Below are 18,587 nucleotides of genomic sequence, written 5' to 3' on the forward strand. Positions count from 1 at the left end.
GGGTCTACTGTCCTGAGAAGGGGACCCTGGGCAGCAAGGAGCAGGGATGGAGCTCCCCTTCCTGCACCTGGGGACCCTGGGGCCCAAGCTGATGACTGGCTGGTGACTCACTCCCTTCTCAGCACATCCTGCCGTCCCATGACTGGGAGCCCCACGGGTGCGGCCCCTAACCAGAGTCCCCCTAACCAAGGTGCTCCCCCCTCGACATGCACAGGGACTGGGAACAATTAACTTGCTCCTCAGGCTAGGCCAGATGTTCACATGGCTATGGGTTTTGCTAACCACATGTGACTCAAGGGCTTCCTCAGGGCTGGAAGGGTCCCAAGAGGCCACAAAGGGCAACCCTGTCATGTCATAGCAGGCGAAGTGGGACCCAGAGAGGTGAGGTGACATGCCTAAGGTCATTTGGGGTAGAGGGAGGAGGGAACCCGTAGTTCTGGCCAACAAAACATGCACAGAAGAGACGAGTGGCATCATTTCTGGTTTGAGGCAGTGAAGGTCCAGTGTGCCTTCTCCACCCCTCCTCTCCAAGGTAACCTTGGAGACTACTGGTCTAGAATGGTGGTTCACAAGCTGCGATGTGTATACAGATCACGTGGGTGTGGGGGATGGTTCTGGGGTGGTGTCTGAAATTCTTCATTTCAAACAAACAACTGAATGATGCGGATGCATCAGGGCACACATCTGAGTAGGGAAGAGCCAGAGGATGCAGCACCAAGATGGGAGAAGACCTCCCAACTTCATTGGAGTACTCACGAGCAAAAATAAACCTTTGCTGGGATAAGCCACTGACATTTGGGAGTTTATCTGTGACCTCAGCAAAGCCTAATGTACTCCGGTTAATACACTGGATAGGGAATTGTCATTTAGCCGGTCAGCCAATATCTACTAAGTTCCTACCATGAACTCATTTTGTGCCCTGGGCGCCTCACTCAAGGAGGCACTCACTCTCCAGGTCCTGCTCGCACAAGCTCAGCACCTGATGGTGAGAGCTCCTTACATTTTGCTCCTCGGGCACCTGTCTTTCTGCATCCTGGTCCCAGTGCTGTAAGTCAGTAGGGGAGACGGGGCTGGAAATGTGGACCTTTTGGCTTACGAGCCTGAATTTGCTTCTGGTTGTGCAAAGAACCATTGTGCTCATTCCAGGGTCTTATTTAGGGAGCTATGGCAGCAGCCAGAAGGGTTCCCTGGACTGTCACATCCCTCTAGTGCCAAACTTGGTAGTTTGGGGGCCTGAACCACAGTAACTAGTCAGCAAACTGGCAGCTCCTGCTGCAGACTTCCAGTGCTTTGAACATGTACGGACGGTTCATCCATCACTCACACTCCCATCATCCGACAGCCTCGTTGCCAGCCCACGTGCTTCCTGAAGTGGCCAGACCCGGGCCGCCTGCTATCCACACTCCCATCTTCTGTTATTTAGGAGAACAAGTGCTAAGTAAAAACACGTGCTCTGAGTCAGAGGGGCCCTTCCAGACAACACTTTTAGTGATGTCTTGTCACCTCCTGGACAATATTGTCATACCTCCATCACTCCCCTTGGGACGCACCGCCCGCCTCACCCCATCACTGGTAGGGGAGGGACTCCTCCTCTGTCATGTGTTGTTATGAACAATGTGCCTCTCTCCGCCTCCTCCTCAGGCCTCGCAATTCCTCCCCTCCAAAACTAATCAAGGGTGATAGTGGTCAGAATAGTAAGTACCTTGGGAGCAGTGAGTACAGTCTTGGAAGGAACTTTCTGAAAATGTATCTTGATCTGGGTGGTGGTTACATGGGTGTGTCCATATGTGAAGTGTTGTCAAGATGTACACTTAAGACTAGTGCACTGTAAGCATTTCTCTGTGTTTATATGTTACCCCTCAATTTAAAAAACATATGCCACAGAGAGCTCTGTGAGAATGAGCAAAAATAAATAACCACAACAAAACCCACAACATGGGTTTTGGAGTTATTTGGACCTGCACTGAAAATCTGGCTCCGTTTTCTAGCTGTGTGACCTTAGGCAAGTTACTTAACCTCTCTGAACTTAATTGGGTTTTTTGTTTGTTTGTTTTTTGGTTTTTTTTGGTTTGTTTTTGTTTTGTGAGGTGTGGACTGTGAGGATTAGAAACTCTTTTTATAAAAAGTACTTAGCACAGGGCTGGCTCCCACTGGGTACTCAATACAGAATCACTTTCGTTGTTATTAAAACCAGTGACCCTAGCAAGGATAGGGTGTGGGAGGGGTCTCCCCTGGGTACAGACAATAAAAGGGGTACAGAGCTCATAGACAATCTAAAGATGAAATATAATTGATGATTTTAAAATTCTGCCATTTGTTATCGCCCGGCGCTGGCAAGTCTAAATAAAGTCAGTCATAAACGACTGCATCCTAAAAGTGTCTTCTATTGGTCTAAGTTCTAAACAATTGTTGCGGTAACTGTTGAATTTTAATAAGATGTAGGTGAGCTTCAAATGAGCACATTTAAGTGTCTTATCCTTTAATAAACATCTTCTCCATGGAAGAAGAATCTGGAGAATTTCTAGGAATACAGATGCCCCCAACCCACGTGGACTCAGGAACTCACATTCACCAAGAGGGTCAGTTCCTAGCAGTTTGGAATCTTTGTGCTCACTTCAAGTGCACTTCCTGTCTCCTGCTCTGTGGTATTACATATTTCTGCATCTCAATAGTAGATTCAAAGAAACAATGAATGGAGAGTGGTGGTGAAAACAGATACAGGCAGTTCAGTCCTTTCTAGGTGACCCCTGTGGGGTTTTGACTTGTGTTTAAAATTTAGAACATGAAACAGTGTCAGCTGCAAAGGCTCATGGTTTTGCTTGGGGAGGGCCAGTTCTAGTTCATACAGGAAATATATTTGTTTCATCTCACAGTTCTCACTGAGAACGCTTTTGCTGTATGTGAAGGAGATGGGTGTTCAGAAGTGATCCACGCTAGGTGTCAAATACCCTGGGCAAGCCTCTGACTAAAACATAAGCATTCATAAATGAATAACACTATCTCCTTCTCTCCAAGTCTGTGGACACCCCCCGGCCACTTCCTCCAGCCATAAATGATCAAATCCCACATTTTCACCTTCAACCTCCATCCCATCAACTCCCCTTCCAGGGATGGCACCCAATGTCAAGTCACTCTTCTCCCTCACCAATTGCCCATTCTGGACTCCTGTATTGTCCAGTTCCATCACTTTGAGATTTGGGGTCTGGGGGACCCCAAAGATGGAGGCTGAAGACTTCCTGGCCACCACCTGACACCACCTCTTTTCTTATCTTTGCCAAATTCTACAATCAGAGCTCCTGTCCCTACATCCCCGGCCAGTGACTGCGGCTGCTCCCGGATACTGGTGGGTTGAAGTTCGTGTGTCTTACTCCCCAGTGACAACACGGCTCCCTACCACACAGTCAGGTCCAGTCTCTCCGGGGGCCTGGGGCTCCCAGAACAGGCCCAGCAATCCTGCCATCCTCTCCCTCTAGGCCTCTGTATGTGCCGTTGCCTCTGCCTGGAACATTCTGCCCTCTGTGACTCCCTCTTGCCTTGGCTCTCTGAGAAGCCACCTCCTTCAGAAAGCTGTCCCCACCCTCAGTCCAAACAAGGACCCCTGCTCGGCATCCCTAGGAACACCACCTGTCCTCTCCCGCTGTTCTCTCCCCATCTGCCCTTTGCTGCAGACACAGAAGAGTTGGTTGAACTAAAGGAAATGAATTTGGTTCTTCTAGGTCACCAGGATCGCCTAGGTAGGGTGGGCACACATGAGGTCCAGCCCACATGGGCTCGCCCACCGCGGGCCGCCTCCCAGAGCTCAGCAAGCAGGCCGTGCGGAGGCCCCTCGTTGCCAAAAGCAAACAGGCCGCCCGGGGAAGTTTTGCTGTGGGTCACACCCGCCTCTGGATGGCTGCCAATCTTCCTGCCAGAAACCGCAGGCCCGCCGAAGCTGCCCGGAGTCCAGGGCTCGGGAGGACTTGGGTCAGCTCCGCAAAGGGGCTGTCTGCCGAGCACTGCCTGGACCAACAGCCCCCCTCTGGGGTCGAGCAGGGGGTCGGGGGCAGGGCTGAGCAGCAGCTCCAGCAGTGGCTTAGTGAGGCCCTTGTGGGCTGGGAGGAGCCAGAGAGGCCCCTGCCAGCCTGTCACAGGCTCTTGGTGCTGGCACGGCTCTGGCTCTCACACACGCACACACGCACGCACACACGCACGCACAGGCAAGCACCCCTGGGTGGCTGCCACGGTGTCACCTTCAGGTAAATGGGCTCATCTGTGGGAGGATGTGGATGGGAGAGAAACGATGACTGCAAAGGCCAGCGTGTGTGTGTGTGTGTGTGTGTGTGCGTGTGTGTGAGCCTGGGAGTGACCTCATAGTCGCCGGAACATTAAGTCTTACAGGTCCTCCCTCCCAGGCTCAAAGCTGGCTCTGTAGGGGACACAGTGACATGAGAGGCACACCACAGACCCACCTCCTGGCCTTCGCCCTCCTCTGCCTCCTCTCCAAGGTAAGGGAGCCCTGGGCCCCGAAAGTACTGCTGGCTTCCTTGGTGTGGTGGGGAGGTGTGAAATCACAGCCAAGGGCCCCCTGGAAGAATTCCTCCTGTGCTGGGCTCAGTTCAGTTTCCCTCCCTGGTGCCCAGACAGCTGCCTCTGGCCAGCTCTGCTGTGTGACCTCAGGCAAATCCCCCCTCCTCTCTGAGCCTCCTCTGCTTCTTCAGCTGAATGGGTAGACTGTTCCTGAGGCCTTTGGGAAGATCATTTATCACAGTTCATCTGAATTGCTTAGCACAGGACCTGGAATAGGGCAAATATTTAAAAGAAGATTTTTATGATTATTCCCAATTCCCGTAGACCCTCTGCAAACAGAAGTGAATATTCTCAGTGTAAATGGACAGGTGCTAGACACAGCCTGCTTTGCCTGTGAGTCAGGATTTGAAAGGATGTTGGTGCCTAGCTGACTAGGAAGCTCATACTATAAGGGTATCAATGCTGTGGGGCCCTCAGGCAGTGAGTGACCTGCTCACCTTAGCTGGAGTCAGGTAGGGAGACAGCTCTGTGGAATAAGGACCTTCTCTTATGGAAGATTTTCAAAGGGCTTGTGGAACATGTACCTTGTTTAACCTGCCCAACAATCCCATAAAGAATTATTAATCCCTGTTTTCAGTCAGGGAAAGCTCAGAGAGGGTAAGCAACTTGCCCCAAACCACACAGCATCAGAGCAACAGAGGAGGTGGAGCCCAGAATAGGACTGGGTGTATGAGGGAGGGGACTTCAGTCTGTGCCTCTCCATCCCCATCCTGGACCAAGGTCACAGTTGCCGAACCTGCCATCACCGTAGCAAATCCAGGGTTCCTGGTGTCATGGGGGTTGGCCCCACCACAAGCCATGATCTCACTGTATTTTCATGCTCCTTTGAGGATCACAGGGACTTTTCTTTCCTGGGTCCGAGCAGTGGTTGGAGGAAGGCTGAGAACGCTGTTAGCAACCAACCCTGCTGTTTGTTCTCCCAAAGTGGGTGAGAAAGAATGACACGAGGGAGGCAGACTCGGGTAGTTAGAGCAGGGGACTTGGGGTTCTGGACCTAGGATTAAGTGAAAAGCCAAAATGAAGCCATCCTAGAATCACTGGCCACCTGTCCCCACCCTCCAGTCCTCCCGAGCTCCAGGGAGACAGGCAGCATCCTGCACGGAACAGGGGGACAGAGTCATCATGCACAGGGAAGCCACAACGATCCTCAGAGAGAGAATTCGAAGTCTTCCAGGCAGGCTGTGAGCTCCTGGGTACAGGCCTGCGGACAGGGGCAGGGAGCAGAGGCCTGGTAACAATCCAGGTCACAGTGACTGAGAGCTGGCCGTGACCTCATGAAATCACTGTCATGACTCCAAGATAGGTGGTCTCCACCCCGTTTTACTGAGGCAGAAACAGCTCCTTCCCCATGAAACCATGAAGTTCCCAGAGTCACCCAGCAAGTGGTAGAACTTGGATTTCAACTCTGGCCTGGGGTCTGGGGAAACCAAGTGTGTGATGGAGCAACTTGAATGTTGGGATGGGCTGGTTAGAAAGGGCGTGGAGACAGAAGGAGACCAGAGAGGGCCTATCTCTCTTTGGCTATGCTGAGACACCCTCCCTGGCTTGTCATCACCCCTCTTGAACAAATGGGTAAACTGAGGCAGAGGCTTATCTGGCATCAGAGCCACCAGAGGACAAGAGGTAGGTGTGGCAGTTAAGGGCCTGGGCCTTGGGTTCACATGAACTTGGATTCTGATCCTGGCTCTACCTCTTACTGGTGATGTCACTACACTGCTTTAAGCTTCAGTTTCCTCACCTTTAAAATGGACATAGTGCTGGTACCTCACACAGGGGGGTTAAATTCTCACATTAAAGCGCTCATCGCTTGGTTTGCCTGGTGAATATCAGTCACGAGCAACAATATTATCACTGGCCCTGCCTGCATGTTAGGACCTGTAGATCCACCCCCTGCCAAGCTTACCTGGTAGTGAGAGCTCAAAGTTAGAACCCAGGTGCAAAGCAGAGGGCTCATGTCCTGATGCCCCCATTTTCAGGAGGGAGGGAGCCAAGAGCCAGCTCTGGTCAGAACTTCCCTAACCAACAAAGGGAGCTCAACCTCTGGTTTGGAAGGGAACCCCGAAGTCCAGCCAGTTTCTTCTCAGGTCAACTCCCTGTGAATCACCTCTGGATTTATTAAGAGGCAAATTCAGATTCACAGAAAAGGGCCCTAGATGCTGCATTTCTAACAAGCTTCCAGGGCTGCTGATGCTGCTGGTCCAGACCTCATTTGGCCATCTTCTCTAGAATCTGGTATCACCCAATCTCCAGCTTGAAATGCCTGCAGAGATGGGAACTCACTCCCTTGCGAGGCACCAGGCTCAGAGACGCACACTTGCATCTATTATCACCTGCGCCAACTTAAGGGGGGCCCTGCGAGTGCCTCCCAATCTGAGATCCCCACCGGTGGTCAGATTGGGAGCTGAAGGCCACTGAAAGATCTGCAGAACAGAAGTCCTAGGGGCGGGACAAGGTGGGGATTGGCGTAAAGAGGTCATTGCCTATTTTAGGGACACGCAGGATATGTGAGATCATTGATTTTATCTTCCTAAACTGCAAGTCTTCCATCCTCTACATATAACCCTGCAGCCCTCCAAGGATCCACAGACGGGGCCACCAGCAACAACTTGAATTATGCATGCCTCTTGGTCCCTACCTTCCAATGGACATATGGGGAGCCCAGGGCATCTGGTTTCTGGTTTGGTTGTTTCTCGGTCCTGAATGGGGAGGGGCATCAACTTGGGTTGATACCTTGAGCCTGCCCCTGGGGGGGTGGGTCCCTGGCCCAGGTTTTCCCCTAGTACAGGAAAAGTCTATCCCCACCCTGGGTCCCTGGGTCCTCAGTAGGGAAGCAGGCTCCCAGCCCTGCAGCTAACCCCTTCCTCTCTCTGGAGCTCAGTTTCCCCATCTTTACATGGTGGGGGATGGGGGTTAGGCTGGAGCAGAGGTGCCAGTAACCTGGCTATGCACCAGAAGCCCCCAGAAAGCTTGTTAAACCTACAGATTCCGGTGCCCTCCCCCAGAAGTTCTGATTTGGTAAGTCCCCGAGGCGGTGTGGGTGTCGGTATTTTACCAACTTTCCTGGCTGATGCGATGCTCATCCAAAAACATATCTTGGATTGTTCCAAAGATCAAAAACATCCATGATACTGTTTGATTTATTCAGCCCTCAAGAGAAATATCCATGTCCACCTGCTAGAAAATGTATATAGTACCCCATTATCTCAATCCTTTGTTTTGTTGCTTTGGCCTTCCTGTAAGTTCCTAGAAGGCAGAGCCTAAGCCTTTCATGGTAATTCACAATGATGATCATCATCGCTAAATGCATTGAGCATCTACTGCGCACCAGGCCCTGTGCTAAAGGTTTAACATGTGTCATTTCACGCACCCCTCAAAACAATCCTCTGAGTTAAATAGTATTATCCCCTTTTTACAGATGAGGAAATTGAGGCTCAGAGAGCTGAAGTAACTTGCTCAAGGTCACTCAGCTAATAAGGAGTAGAATTAGGACTGGAATTCTAGTCCAGAGCCCTTGCTCGTGACCACAATGCCAAGTTGCCTCTTAGGGAGTGCAGTGGGACCGCCAGGGTTCAAGGCCAGGTCTGTGTGACTCTAGGGCCAAGGTGTGGACCCAACATGCCCAGCCTGGCAGAGAGGGAGCCAGTTGTGAGGGTCGGTCTCACTGCCCACCATGAGCGGCTGAGGCTGAGTGGGGTCTCTGTCTCGGCAGGTGTGTACCCAGCTATGCCCAACACCATGTGCCTGTCCCTGGCCACCACCCCGATGCCCACTGGGGGTGCCCCTGGTGCTGGACGGCTGCAACTGCTGCCGGGTATGTGCACGGCGGCTGGGGGAGCACTGCGACCATCTCCACGTCTGCGACCCCAGCCAGGGCCTGGTCTGCCAGCCCGGGGCGGGCCCTGGCGGCCGGGGGGCCGTGTGCCTCTGTAAGCAGGTTTGCGGGACTGATGGAGGGGGTGTTTGGGGTGGGAGTTGAGGATGTGGGGTCCCAAGAGAAGCCCTCCTCTCTCTACCACTTGTCCTCTTTCCTTCAGGTAGGCCATCCATCCCAGCCAAACCTGGTGACCCAGTTCCCTAGGTCCACTCTCCACTTCCCCCTTTGTCTTTACTCAGATCACACCACCTTCCCCCTTTCCTACCTGTCCAGATCATAGCCAGCTTTCAAAGCCAAGCTCAAAACAACACCTCCGCCCTGAGAAGCCCTCCCAGGTTCTTCAAACCAGAAGTTATTGTCCCTTCCCAGGACCCTCACAACACTCCTGGGAAAATGAAAGTACCACTCTCTATTTAGGGCATAACATGTGTCGGGCACTGTGCTAAGCACTTATCTCCCAAGTCACAGAATCCTCACAATAATCCTATGAGCTCAGTACTTTCAGACCCATTTGCTAGATGAGGAAACTGAGGCTCAGCAATACTAACTGAGATGCTTAAAATTTCCCAGCTGGGGACTGAGTCAAACAGGCTCTAAAGCAACACTCCATTCTGTCTTCCTCTGGAACTGGGAGCCCTTGGACCATAGCTTGAACCCTGACTTTGCTTCTCACTAGCGACCTTGAGCATGTTACATCTTTTACTGCTCTAGGCCTTGGTGCCCTCTGGTGCTTTGGATCAGGGTCTCTCAACTTTGCTCTAGGGACATTTGGGACTGAATAATTCTCTGCTGTGGGGTGCTGTCCTGTGCATGGTAGGACTTTTAGCAACGTCCCTGGTCTCTACCCACAAGATGCCAATAGCACCCCGACCCACAGGTCTTGACAATCTGGGTTCAGCTATTGCCAGATGTCCCCTGGGGAGCAAAATCACCCCCAACTGCTTTAGAGGGGAGAGGGGAGCGACTGCTGTGGGTTTGGTTTTTTTTCTCTTTTTTAATAATAAGCCTTATAGGGCAATTTACCACTCTCAACTATGTGCATATAACACACAAAAAAAAAAGAACGAGAGAGAGAGACTCCCATGAATCATCCACAATAAGTCTGTCTATAAGAAAAAACCTTGTTAAAAAGAAAAACAAAACTTATAAAGTTATCAATAGTAAATCCCTATTAAATGCTTTTTTTTTGATCAGTGGAATATAATAATGAGAAAGGGGTGATGCGTTTTTATAAACTTAGAGATGATTGCTTTAAAAAAAAGTATCTAAAGGAAAAAAATTAGACAAGTGACGCTTAGCTGACAAGGCTGTTAGTTAGATTAGCCACAACACATGTGAGGCACTTGGCAGAATTTATTTATTGAACGTGTGTCTAGCACACAACACATGCCAAGCATTAATGGTTTCACAAATATTACCTCTTTTAATCTTACAACAACCATATGAGATAGGTACAGATGTTATCCCCATTTTGTAAATGGGAAAAAAAAAAAAGAGGTACAGAGAGGTTAAGTTACTTGCCCAAGGTCACACAGCTCATAAGAGGCTGAGCTGGGATTTGAATTCAGGGAGCTGCCCCCACAATCTTTGTTTTCATCACTCTACTGCCTGATGCTCAGCAGATAATTAGTACATAGTGGCTGTCATTGTCACTAACTTTATTAAGGGGCTTTTCTTATTCCACCTTGATTCAGACTTCAGATGCTAGGAGGCCAGGATTTACTTGGTCCTTGCTCCTTCCTGCAACTTCCAGCCCTGGTCAGGGGACACCGTGAGTGGGTGCTCAGGAATGTATAATGACAGGAACCAAATTGGGAAGCGGGGAGCTGGTGACGCCCACAGGTGACCCAGAGACCTGGAGACGTCACAGAGGCTGCGTCCCGGTCCTGGCTCTGGAGGGAACGTGCTGCCCCCACCTCCCCGCTCTCTGACTGGTGGGACAGCCCTCCTCTGAGGGCTCCCTCCGAGCTGGGTTCGTGTCTAGCGGGAGCTCCTGCTCCTGACGCGGGAACCGCAGAGCTACCCCGGCTCAGCCACAGGCATCTCCTTCCTTCCCGTGCCTCTAACTCTGGAGTCATTCTTGACTTCCCGTTTTTTGTTCACATCCCACACAGTTCCCAGCAGTAAAGTCTCCACAATCCTTACAGAATCCAGCACTGCCCAGTCCCTCTGCTGCTACCCCTGGTTTGAGCGAGCCCCCTCGTCACTCCTCAGGATTTGGCAGAAGCCCCACAACAGTCTCCCTGCTTCTGTCCTGGCCCCTGGTCTGTTCTCAACTCAGCAGCCTGAGGGCTTCTTAATACATAAATACACACTACGTCCCTCCTCTGCCTGAAAGCCCCCACAGCTCCCCACCTTCTCAGGGTAAGAGTCAAAGCCATCTCAGGGTCCAACAAGACCCCGCAGGATCCTGCTCCTGTTTTCTCTCTAACCTCATCTAACTCCCTCTCTCTCTCCTGCTTCTGCCCCAGCCACACCAGCTGCTCCTTAAAGTCCCCAGGAATCATCCCACCTCAGGGCCTTTGCACTGGCCCTTCCTGCTGCCTGCATTCTTTTCCCCAGATATCTGCATGGCAAGTTCCCACACCTTCTTCACATCTCTATACAAATATCACCTTGTCTGTGAGGCCCTCCCTGATCACTATATTTAAAAACTACAACCCACTCCTTAATCCTGCCCTTTTTAATTTTTCTAGCACCAATCACCATCTGACATCACAAACTCTATTTACTGCATTTCCCCTAGAATGAAAACTCCAATGAGGGCAGGATTTTGGCCTGTTCTCATCAATGCTGTATCACAAGTTGCCTAGAACAGTGTTTGGTAGGCACACAATAAATAATTGTTGAATGCATGAATAAAAAAAACAGTTCCAGTGGGGCTAGCAGTAATGGGTACCATTTATGGAACATGTGAGTAGGTACTTTATAAACATGATTTCATTTTATCCTTAATAATGAGGTAGGTCCTATTATTACTCCTATGTTGCAGATAAGGGAACTGGGGCTCAGAGAGGTTAAGTCACCTACCTGAAGTCACACAGTGTGCAAGTGGCTGAGGGTAAAAACAAACAAACAAAAAAACCCTGTTTTTCCTTCTCCTGCAAGGGACTCTCAGAGGGAGAAAAGGATGCAGAATTCACCAGATGAATAGATTGTGCCCTGAAATTATTTGAGGGAGGCTTCTGGACAAGGGGGGCCATTTAAGAGGGCCTGGAAGGAGGAGTAAGGTTTTGGTAGCTACACATATGTGTATGGGTGGGGGGATCCCAAATCGAAGACATTTGGAGGTGGCTCGTGGTGTCTGGGCTGGACACACAGACTCCGGGGTGGGGAGTGGCTACCCAGGGATCACTACTCCCCACCCCGACCACAACCAGCGCTGAGCTGGGGGACCCAGGAGAGGTGTCAGGAAGCCTTGCTAAAATCATCACCCGCTGGCTGACTTTCCTGAACAATTCCTCTGTTGACCAGATCACCTCAGTGACCAGGAGGCTCCAGGGCTGCGGTCCCAGGAGTCAGGCTGGGAGACCCGGGCTGAGGGGTCTGGATTAAGGTGCAGCTGCCCCTGCGGGTTGGAAACCAGTGGCCACGTGGTCCAGGCTGAAAGGGCAGGATATTTTTGGTCAGGGCTGTGGGCTGGAAGTAGCAAGGAGAAGGGGCTGGCTTTCCCTAGAGGAAAAGCATCACCTACTCCTGTTTAGTGAACATCTACCATGTTCCAGGCTTGGGGCGAAATGTTTTAAGTACACGAGCTCATTTGGTCCTCCAGTGGCCCTGTGAGCAGGGTACTGAGGCTCCGAGAGGTGACGTAACTTGCCTCAGGTCCCACAGCTAGCAAGCAGGGAACTGGGATTTGAACCCAGATTTTTGTGGTTCCAAAATTCCTACCTGTATATGGACCTCTTCGAGGTTTTTCTCAAAAGACCCAGGACAACCTGCTTACCCGTGAGTCCTCTCCCCCAGACCCAGCTAAAGCGCCAGCCTCAGCTCCAGGAAACTGCCCTGATTGTTCCCTTCTCTGCACCTCCTGAGCGGCTCACACACACCTCCCCAGGGCTCTTACCTTCTCTTGTCTTGGAGATGGTGACATTCACATCTGTCCCCTGCACTGGCCCTTGAATCCCTCTGGGTAAGGACTGAGCCTTAGTCCTGTCTAGGGGCACAGTGGTTGGCACACAGGATGGGCATGGTACACATCTCTGAAATCATAAGGAGTCGGAAGTGTTTTTATCAGCGTCCCTCACGTGCTAAGCCTTGTGCCAGGCATTTGTGCAAAGGGCATTTCCTGCGGTTCTGTGTATCCCGTCTACACTCTAAGCTGGCACGGGGGATCCTAGCATGAACACTCTCGGCCCCAGCCCTCAAAGAATTCATGTCCAGTGGAGGAAGAGGTCGTAATGATGCCCATATCTTGAGGGCTTCAGCCAAAGAGTGTTTCTTAAATATCTACTGTATGCCAAGCATTGTGCTAGCTGCTGTGTACACGTTATTTCATGTCACTGAAGATGCAAACTACTGTTTTCATCATTGCTACTGTTAGGGAGACTCAGAGAAGTCATTAACCCGAAGTCACACAGCCAGCAAGTTAAGCTCTGACCTGACAGGGATGACTATAAAACAGCAGATGGACAAGGAACGTTTGTTGCATGAAATCCCAGTGTATGTACAATAGTGGTAATATTGTATATATCTAAAAATAGATATGATTATTAATACATAATAATTATACTAACAAGAACAACAGAGCAGCTAGGATCTATTGAAGGTTGCCTTCATATTGTATTCATTACAAATATCATTTCACTTTGTCTGTACCACACCCTGTGAGATAAGTACCATCATAACCCATTTTGCAGGTGAGGAAAAGCAAGAAGTGAGGTCACTTAGCCAAGGTCAATAGCCAATAAAGGAGCTGAAACCAGGCGAGTCTCCCCTCAAAGCCAGGATGCAGGAGGCTGCACTTTCTTCCTGCAGGTGCCCAGGATAGGATGGCCGCGGGGCGGGGTGCAAATCTGGGGGCTGGAGCCTCTTGGCAGCACTCAGATTCCATAAGGGCACTGCACCCTGTGGGATCTGGACCAGAGAGGACCCTGTGGAGGATGTGGCCGGCACAGCCTTGCCCAGGGAGAAGCTGGGGGTCACTGATGGGGGTCTGGTTTCTCCCTTGCAGTTGGAGAGGATGACGGCAGCTGTGAGGTGAACGGCCGGGTATACCGGGATGGGGAGACCTTCCAGCCCCACTGCAGGGTTCGCTGCCACTGCCAGGACGGCGGCTTCACCTGTGTGCCGCTGTGCAGCGAGGATGTGCGGCTGCCCAGCTGGGACTGCCCCCACCCCAGGAGGGTTGAGGTCCCAGGCAAGTGCTGCCCGGAGTGGGTGTGCGACCAGGGAGCGGGGCTGGGGGCCCAGCCCCTCCCAGCCCAAGGTGAGTGCCCGGCTGGTCCAGGGCCGCTCAGAGTGGGAGGTGGGAAGATGGGCAGGGCTTCTTAGGTGCCAGGACATCTGGACACATCAAAGCCAAGGTTTTACTGACTAAAGCTCGGAGGGGGCGGTGGCTGAGGAGACAGGTAAGCAAATAGAGAGTCACAAGACCTCTTTAAAACTGACAAAACAGGAAGCGGCGGTACACGTATATAATTTTAAATCATAAACAATCAAAAATAAAAATTGGTGGTAGAGTGGGAGGGGAAAGGAGGGTTAGGATGCTTGAACCAAATTCTCACATTTCATAGCAGGGGTATAATATAGGCATGTATTATTATAATATACACTATTATTATACTAATAATATGCATATAATATATTGATATTTATATTATTATATACTCTTGTATTATATAATATTAATATAATAGTATATTTATATAATACAATTTAACTATTATATAATATTATTAATATGTCATTATTGGAGTTTATCAAAAGAGGAACTCAAAATCGAACCAGGCAGAAGTAGCTGCCTCTGAGAGGTCGGCCTAGGGCTGGGCTGGAAGGACAGTGACCTCATGGTATAAACCCTTCAGTTTTAGAGATTATCTTTTTTTTAACTTTTAAAAAGAAATTGGAGGGGGAGGTGATTAGATTTATTTATGTATTTATTTATTTATTTTAATGGAGGTACTGGGGATTGAACCCAGGACTTCGTGCACGTTAAGCAGGCGCTTTACCACTGAGTGATATGTACCCTCCCCCCTAGAAATTATGTTATTGTCACATCATCAAAATTGCTATTATTATATGAATATGAATTTTTGAAGGCAACCAAAAAGAGGGCATTTGTTCCCTGGAAGATGGGGCCACCAGAGGGGCCATAGAGCAAAGTAGGTTAAGCATGGAGTCTGCCCGGTTCTAAGCCCAGCTCCTCTACTTCCTAGCTGTGTGACTCTGAAAGAGTTGCTTAACTTCTCTGTGTCTCGGTTCCTCCAGCTGTAAAAGGAGAATGAGAGCATCGACCTCGGGGAGCTGTGGTGAGGACTGATGAGTAAATAAATACAAGCCAGGCCGTCATGACAGTGCTTGGCACACAGCGCTTATTATTCCTACCCTGGCATGCGGTACATCTGTTTAAATACATAGGCGAATGCCAGGGTGTTTGCCTTATGTATACAAAGCAGGATAGAACATCGTATATGCAATCTGATCTCCAGTGTGTACGCATATGGGCGTCTACAGCTACATGAACACATACACACATACATACTGCACACGTGTGTGTAACACAGGGTTTCTCCACCTGGGCACTAGTGACCTTTGGGTCAGGTCACTCTTCGTTGTGAGGGCTGCCTTGGGCAGTGTAGGACCCCTGCTAGATTCTAGTTGCCCCCACCCCCTGTTGTGACCACTAAAAATGTCTCCGGATGTTGCCAAGTATCCTCCAGGGGGTAAAATTGTCCCGTTAAGAACCACTGGTTACAAAGGACCAGAAGGAAGGACACTAAAATATTAACAGAACAGAATAAGACTGGAGGAGGAGGAAAAGCTAGACCACGGTGGATCTGCTACCTTGCCCCAGACACAGCCTTGCAACCACCAGCATCCTTGCCGCCAGGTCACGGCACCACCACACACACAGGCCCCAACCTCCATCCTGTAAGATGCTGCTTATCACAGGAGTTGTGGAGGATACAGAAATGAGACACCCCCGTTTACTGAGGGACCATCATGGTCCCACCATCATAGCTGCCTAATAACCAATATCTATGAAGTGCTTACAAGTACCAGACACTGTGTTAAGCACCTCACCTCCATTGTTTTATTCAATCCTAACAATCAACTATTAGGAAATTTACAAAGGAAGAAACTGAGGTCCAGAGAGGGTAAGCAACATGACCAAGATTGTACCGCAAACCAGAGGGTGGATTTAGCTCCCTAACTCTGCCATGCTGACCCCTTTCTCTCCTCTAGGACCTCAGTTTTCTGGCCTTGTCGCTCCCCCGCCCCCTGGCATCTCCTGCCCAGAATGGAGCACAGCCTGGGGCCCCTGCTCAACCACCTGTGGGCTGGGTGTGGCCACCCGAGTGTCCAACCAGAACCACTTCTGCCGCCTGGAGACCCAGCGCCGTCTGTGCCTACTCAGGCCCTGCCCACCCACCAGGGTCCGCAGCCCTCGGAACAGTGCCTTTTAGAGCCAGGCTGAGAACAGAGACTCGGTGTCCACCTCCCCCAGCTGGCAATCTTGGCTGCAGACAACAGTCCAGCTTGGGTCCACCCTCCGGGTCCTGGAGGAAAAGAGTGTTTCAAGCCAGCAAGTCCATCTGAACTCTGAGATCCAGAGGAATGCATGCCCTAGTCCCCCTTCCTCTAACTCACAGCCTGGGAAGATGGCCAGGTTTCTCCTGGTCCATTCCCAGCCCATGCACAGCCTTTATCAAAGATGTGCACGGGCTAGCTTTACAGGACATGGGGCAACCATCTCGCCCTTAATCATTAGACTGAGGCAGGTGCCAGGCTGGATGGGCTCTTTTTCTAGGGGCATGGTGAAGAGGGGCACAGATATTCTGAATCTCCTGGTTCCTTTCCTGGAGGGATGCAAAAACGTCCCTGCATACCTGCCTATGCATGAACTTACATGTCAGGCTTATGCTGTCTGAGAAAGCCCTCCCTCCTTACTCTGGGCAGAATTCAGGGGCTGAATGCTTTGTAAAAAAATCACAAGGTGAAATCACACTGTCTTGAAGAAACTCAGAAAAGAGGCCTTAAAGTGACTCATTAAACCCAACCTGTATTAGTAACAATTAACCTTTCTTGAGCCCCTGCAATGTGCCAGGCACCAAGCTAGACACTTTATATAGGTCGGTGCTTCGGAACATTTTTGACTAGGGAAAAGCAGGGGAGAATGAAAAATACCTCCCAAAGACTGGAAAACATGGCCTGAAATAAACCAACCCATGTGTGAAATTCCGTTTGAAGTCTCATGTTTTATTGCTTAAAAAAAAAACCTTACATACAAAAGTTATATCCTCTTCTGTGATCTACCTGAGTTTGTTTAAAAATAAAAACTGTGTCTTCATCAGGATCTAACCAGGATATCAGAAAACACTCTTGGTATTTAAACAGGGATTTCTTCTTACTGGACTAATTTTTATTAAGGGACGATGCAGACACAGTTAAACGCACAGGTCTTAAGCGTATGGCTTCGCGAGTCTTTTCAAAAATCCACACCTTGGTAACCAACACCTCACTCAAGGTATAAAACATTTCCATCATCTCAGAAAGTTCCTCTGGCCCCTTCTCCATCATCCCCTCTACCCCCAAAGGCAACCACTATTCTGATTTCTATCACCATAGATAAGTCATGTAGAGTCATACAGTAGCTGTTCTTTAATGAGCGGCGTCTTTCCCTCAATACCAGTCCTCAGGGTGGAGGGGCGGAGGGAGGGCAGAGCCCAGAAGCTGGGACCAGAAGGTGGAAGGTGGACTCACACAGGGCTGTCTGCCAGGAGCAGGAGCCACCGTGGAGATGCAGCCTTGCAGAGCTAACAAAAAGCAGATGGAGATGGGGAGACAGTTTTCTTCTACCCCCGAGTTCCCAGTAGTGCCCCCCATTGGTCCAGCCTACTGGGAAGGTGAGGGAGCCTGGGAATGCAGTGCCTTGAAATACAAAGCAGAGCTGGGGAAGGGCGATTCCAGGTGGTAAACAACCTGCTCCCCAGTACGGCTGCCTCCAGCACTTCACTCGGGTACCACCTCCTCCAGGAACCCCAGTTTGAGAATCTGAGGCAGCATTTGAACCATTTGATCTTCACAAAATATAATTAACTCTGGTTCCAGATAAGGAAACAACTTGGAGACATGCTCTGTCCAAAAGCTGGTTTATAGTTGCGGTAGGATTTTAGTCCAAGCTGTTTATCAGACTCTCAAGGCTGGTGTTCTCTCACAGGCTTGAGAGTTTTATGGATCTGATCACACATTGCCCAGAACAATTCTGATAACATCCTGAGACCAGGATGAGAACAAGGGACCTTCATGGAACTATTCTACATGCGTGGCACTCTCTGCCAAGAGCTCTACCCACATGATCACCCTTGGAACATCCCTAAAGGACAGTGCTACCCACATTCCCATTTTAGAGATGGGTAAACTGAGACTCAAAGTGATTAATAAGTTGCTCAAGGATTGTGCTGCTGGCCTCTGGGCCAGGTTCGCTGCAAGGCCTGTGATCTCACTATTGAGAAACTGTGGGTTCAGCCAGCCTGCTTGGTCCCAGCTGCTGGTTTCCTGCTGTGATCTCAGGGAGGGTACTTCACTTCTTTGTGCCTCAGTTTCCTTTTCTCTAAAATGGGGATAGTGGCAGGACTCAACATAAGGCTGTTGAGAGTATTATGTGATTTAAATCAAAATTTTTGTTATTATTATCTTGACCTCTTAGTGCTTTAACTTTTTCATCTGTAAAATGGGCATAAATGGTAGTGCCCACCCTATAGGACTGTTGTGCTGAGGGAGGACCCACCACATAGTGGTATTGTATCAGGTGAGTGATTCCTCTATGTTCACTTGAAAGTAAGCTATTACCATCATCCTGTCCCAGCAATTCTTTGCCAGTCAGACACTGATGTGAAGGCAAAAAGGCTGGGAATCTTCTTGTTTGTGGAGAAGAGGGGATGGTGTTGGGAGCAAAGGTCACCAGGTAAAAATTGGTCTCCTC

At 50.1% G+C, this 18,587-nt stretch overlaps 1 protein-coding gene across 3 annotated transcripts; it reads left to right on the forward strand.

The window, feature by feature from the left end:
• Positions 1 to 3,899: 3,899 nt before the first annotated feature.
• On the forward strand, positions 3,900 to 16,840 carry CCN5 (cellular communication network factor 5). Of its 3 annotated transcripts, none has more exons than XM_045519351.2 (5): positions 3,900 to 4,235; positions 4,370 to 4,484; positions 8,276 to 8,492; positions 13,614 to 13,799; positions 15,848 to 16,840. In XM_045519351.2, the coding sequence occupies exons 2-5, from the start codon at positions 4,425 to 4,427 to the stop codon at positions 16,066 to 16,068; spliced, it is 684 nt and encodes a 227-aa protein (XP_045375307.2). In that variant the 5' UTR covers positions 3,900 to 4,235; positions 4,370 to 4,424; the 3' UTR covers positions 16,069 to 16,840. The 3 variants fall into 3 exon arrangements, with proteins under 3 accessions (XP_045375307.2, XP_010956999.3, XP_010956998.1); XM_010958697.3 differs by having other exon boundaries at positions 3,905 to 4,235; positions 13,614 to 13,868; XM_010958696.3 differs by having other exon boundaries at positions 4,104 to 4,235; positions 4,392 to 4,484; positions 13,614 to 13,868.
• The last annotated feature ends 1,747 nt before the right edge of the window (positions 16,841 to 18,587 follow it).

Source organism: Camelus bactrianus, chromosome 19, assembly GCF_048773025.1.
Source record: "Camelus bactrianus isolate YW-2024 breed Bactrian camel chromosome 19, ASM4877302v1, whole genome shotgun sequence".
In the NCBI taxonomy this organism is placed as follows: domain Eukaryota; kingdom Metazoa; phylum Chordata; class Mammalia; order Artiodactyla; family Camelidae; genus Camelus; species Camelus bactrianus.

Bases quoted from the DNA above. Each gene is read 5' to 3' on its own strand.
- CCN5 (XM_010958697.3), top strand. From the start codon at position 4,425: ATGAGAGGCACACCACAGACCCACCTCCTGGCCTTCGCCCTCCTCTGC. The intron at 4,485-8,275 runs GTAAGGGAGCCC...CTGTCTCGGCAG, and splicing joins TCCTCTGCCTCCTCTCCAAG to GTGTGTACCCAGCTATGCCC. The intron at 8,493-13,613 runs GTAAGCAGGTTT...TCTCCCTTGCAG, and splicing joins CCGGGGGGCCGTGTGCCTCT to TTGGAGAGGATGACGGCAGC.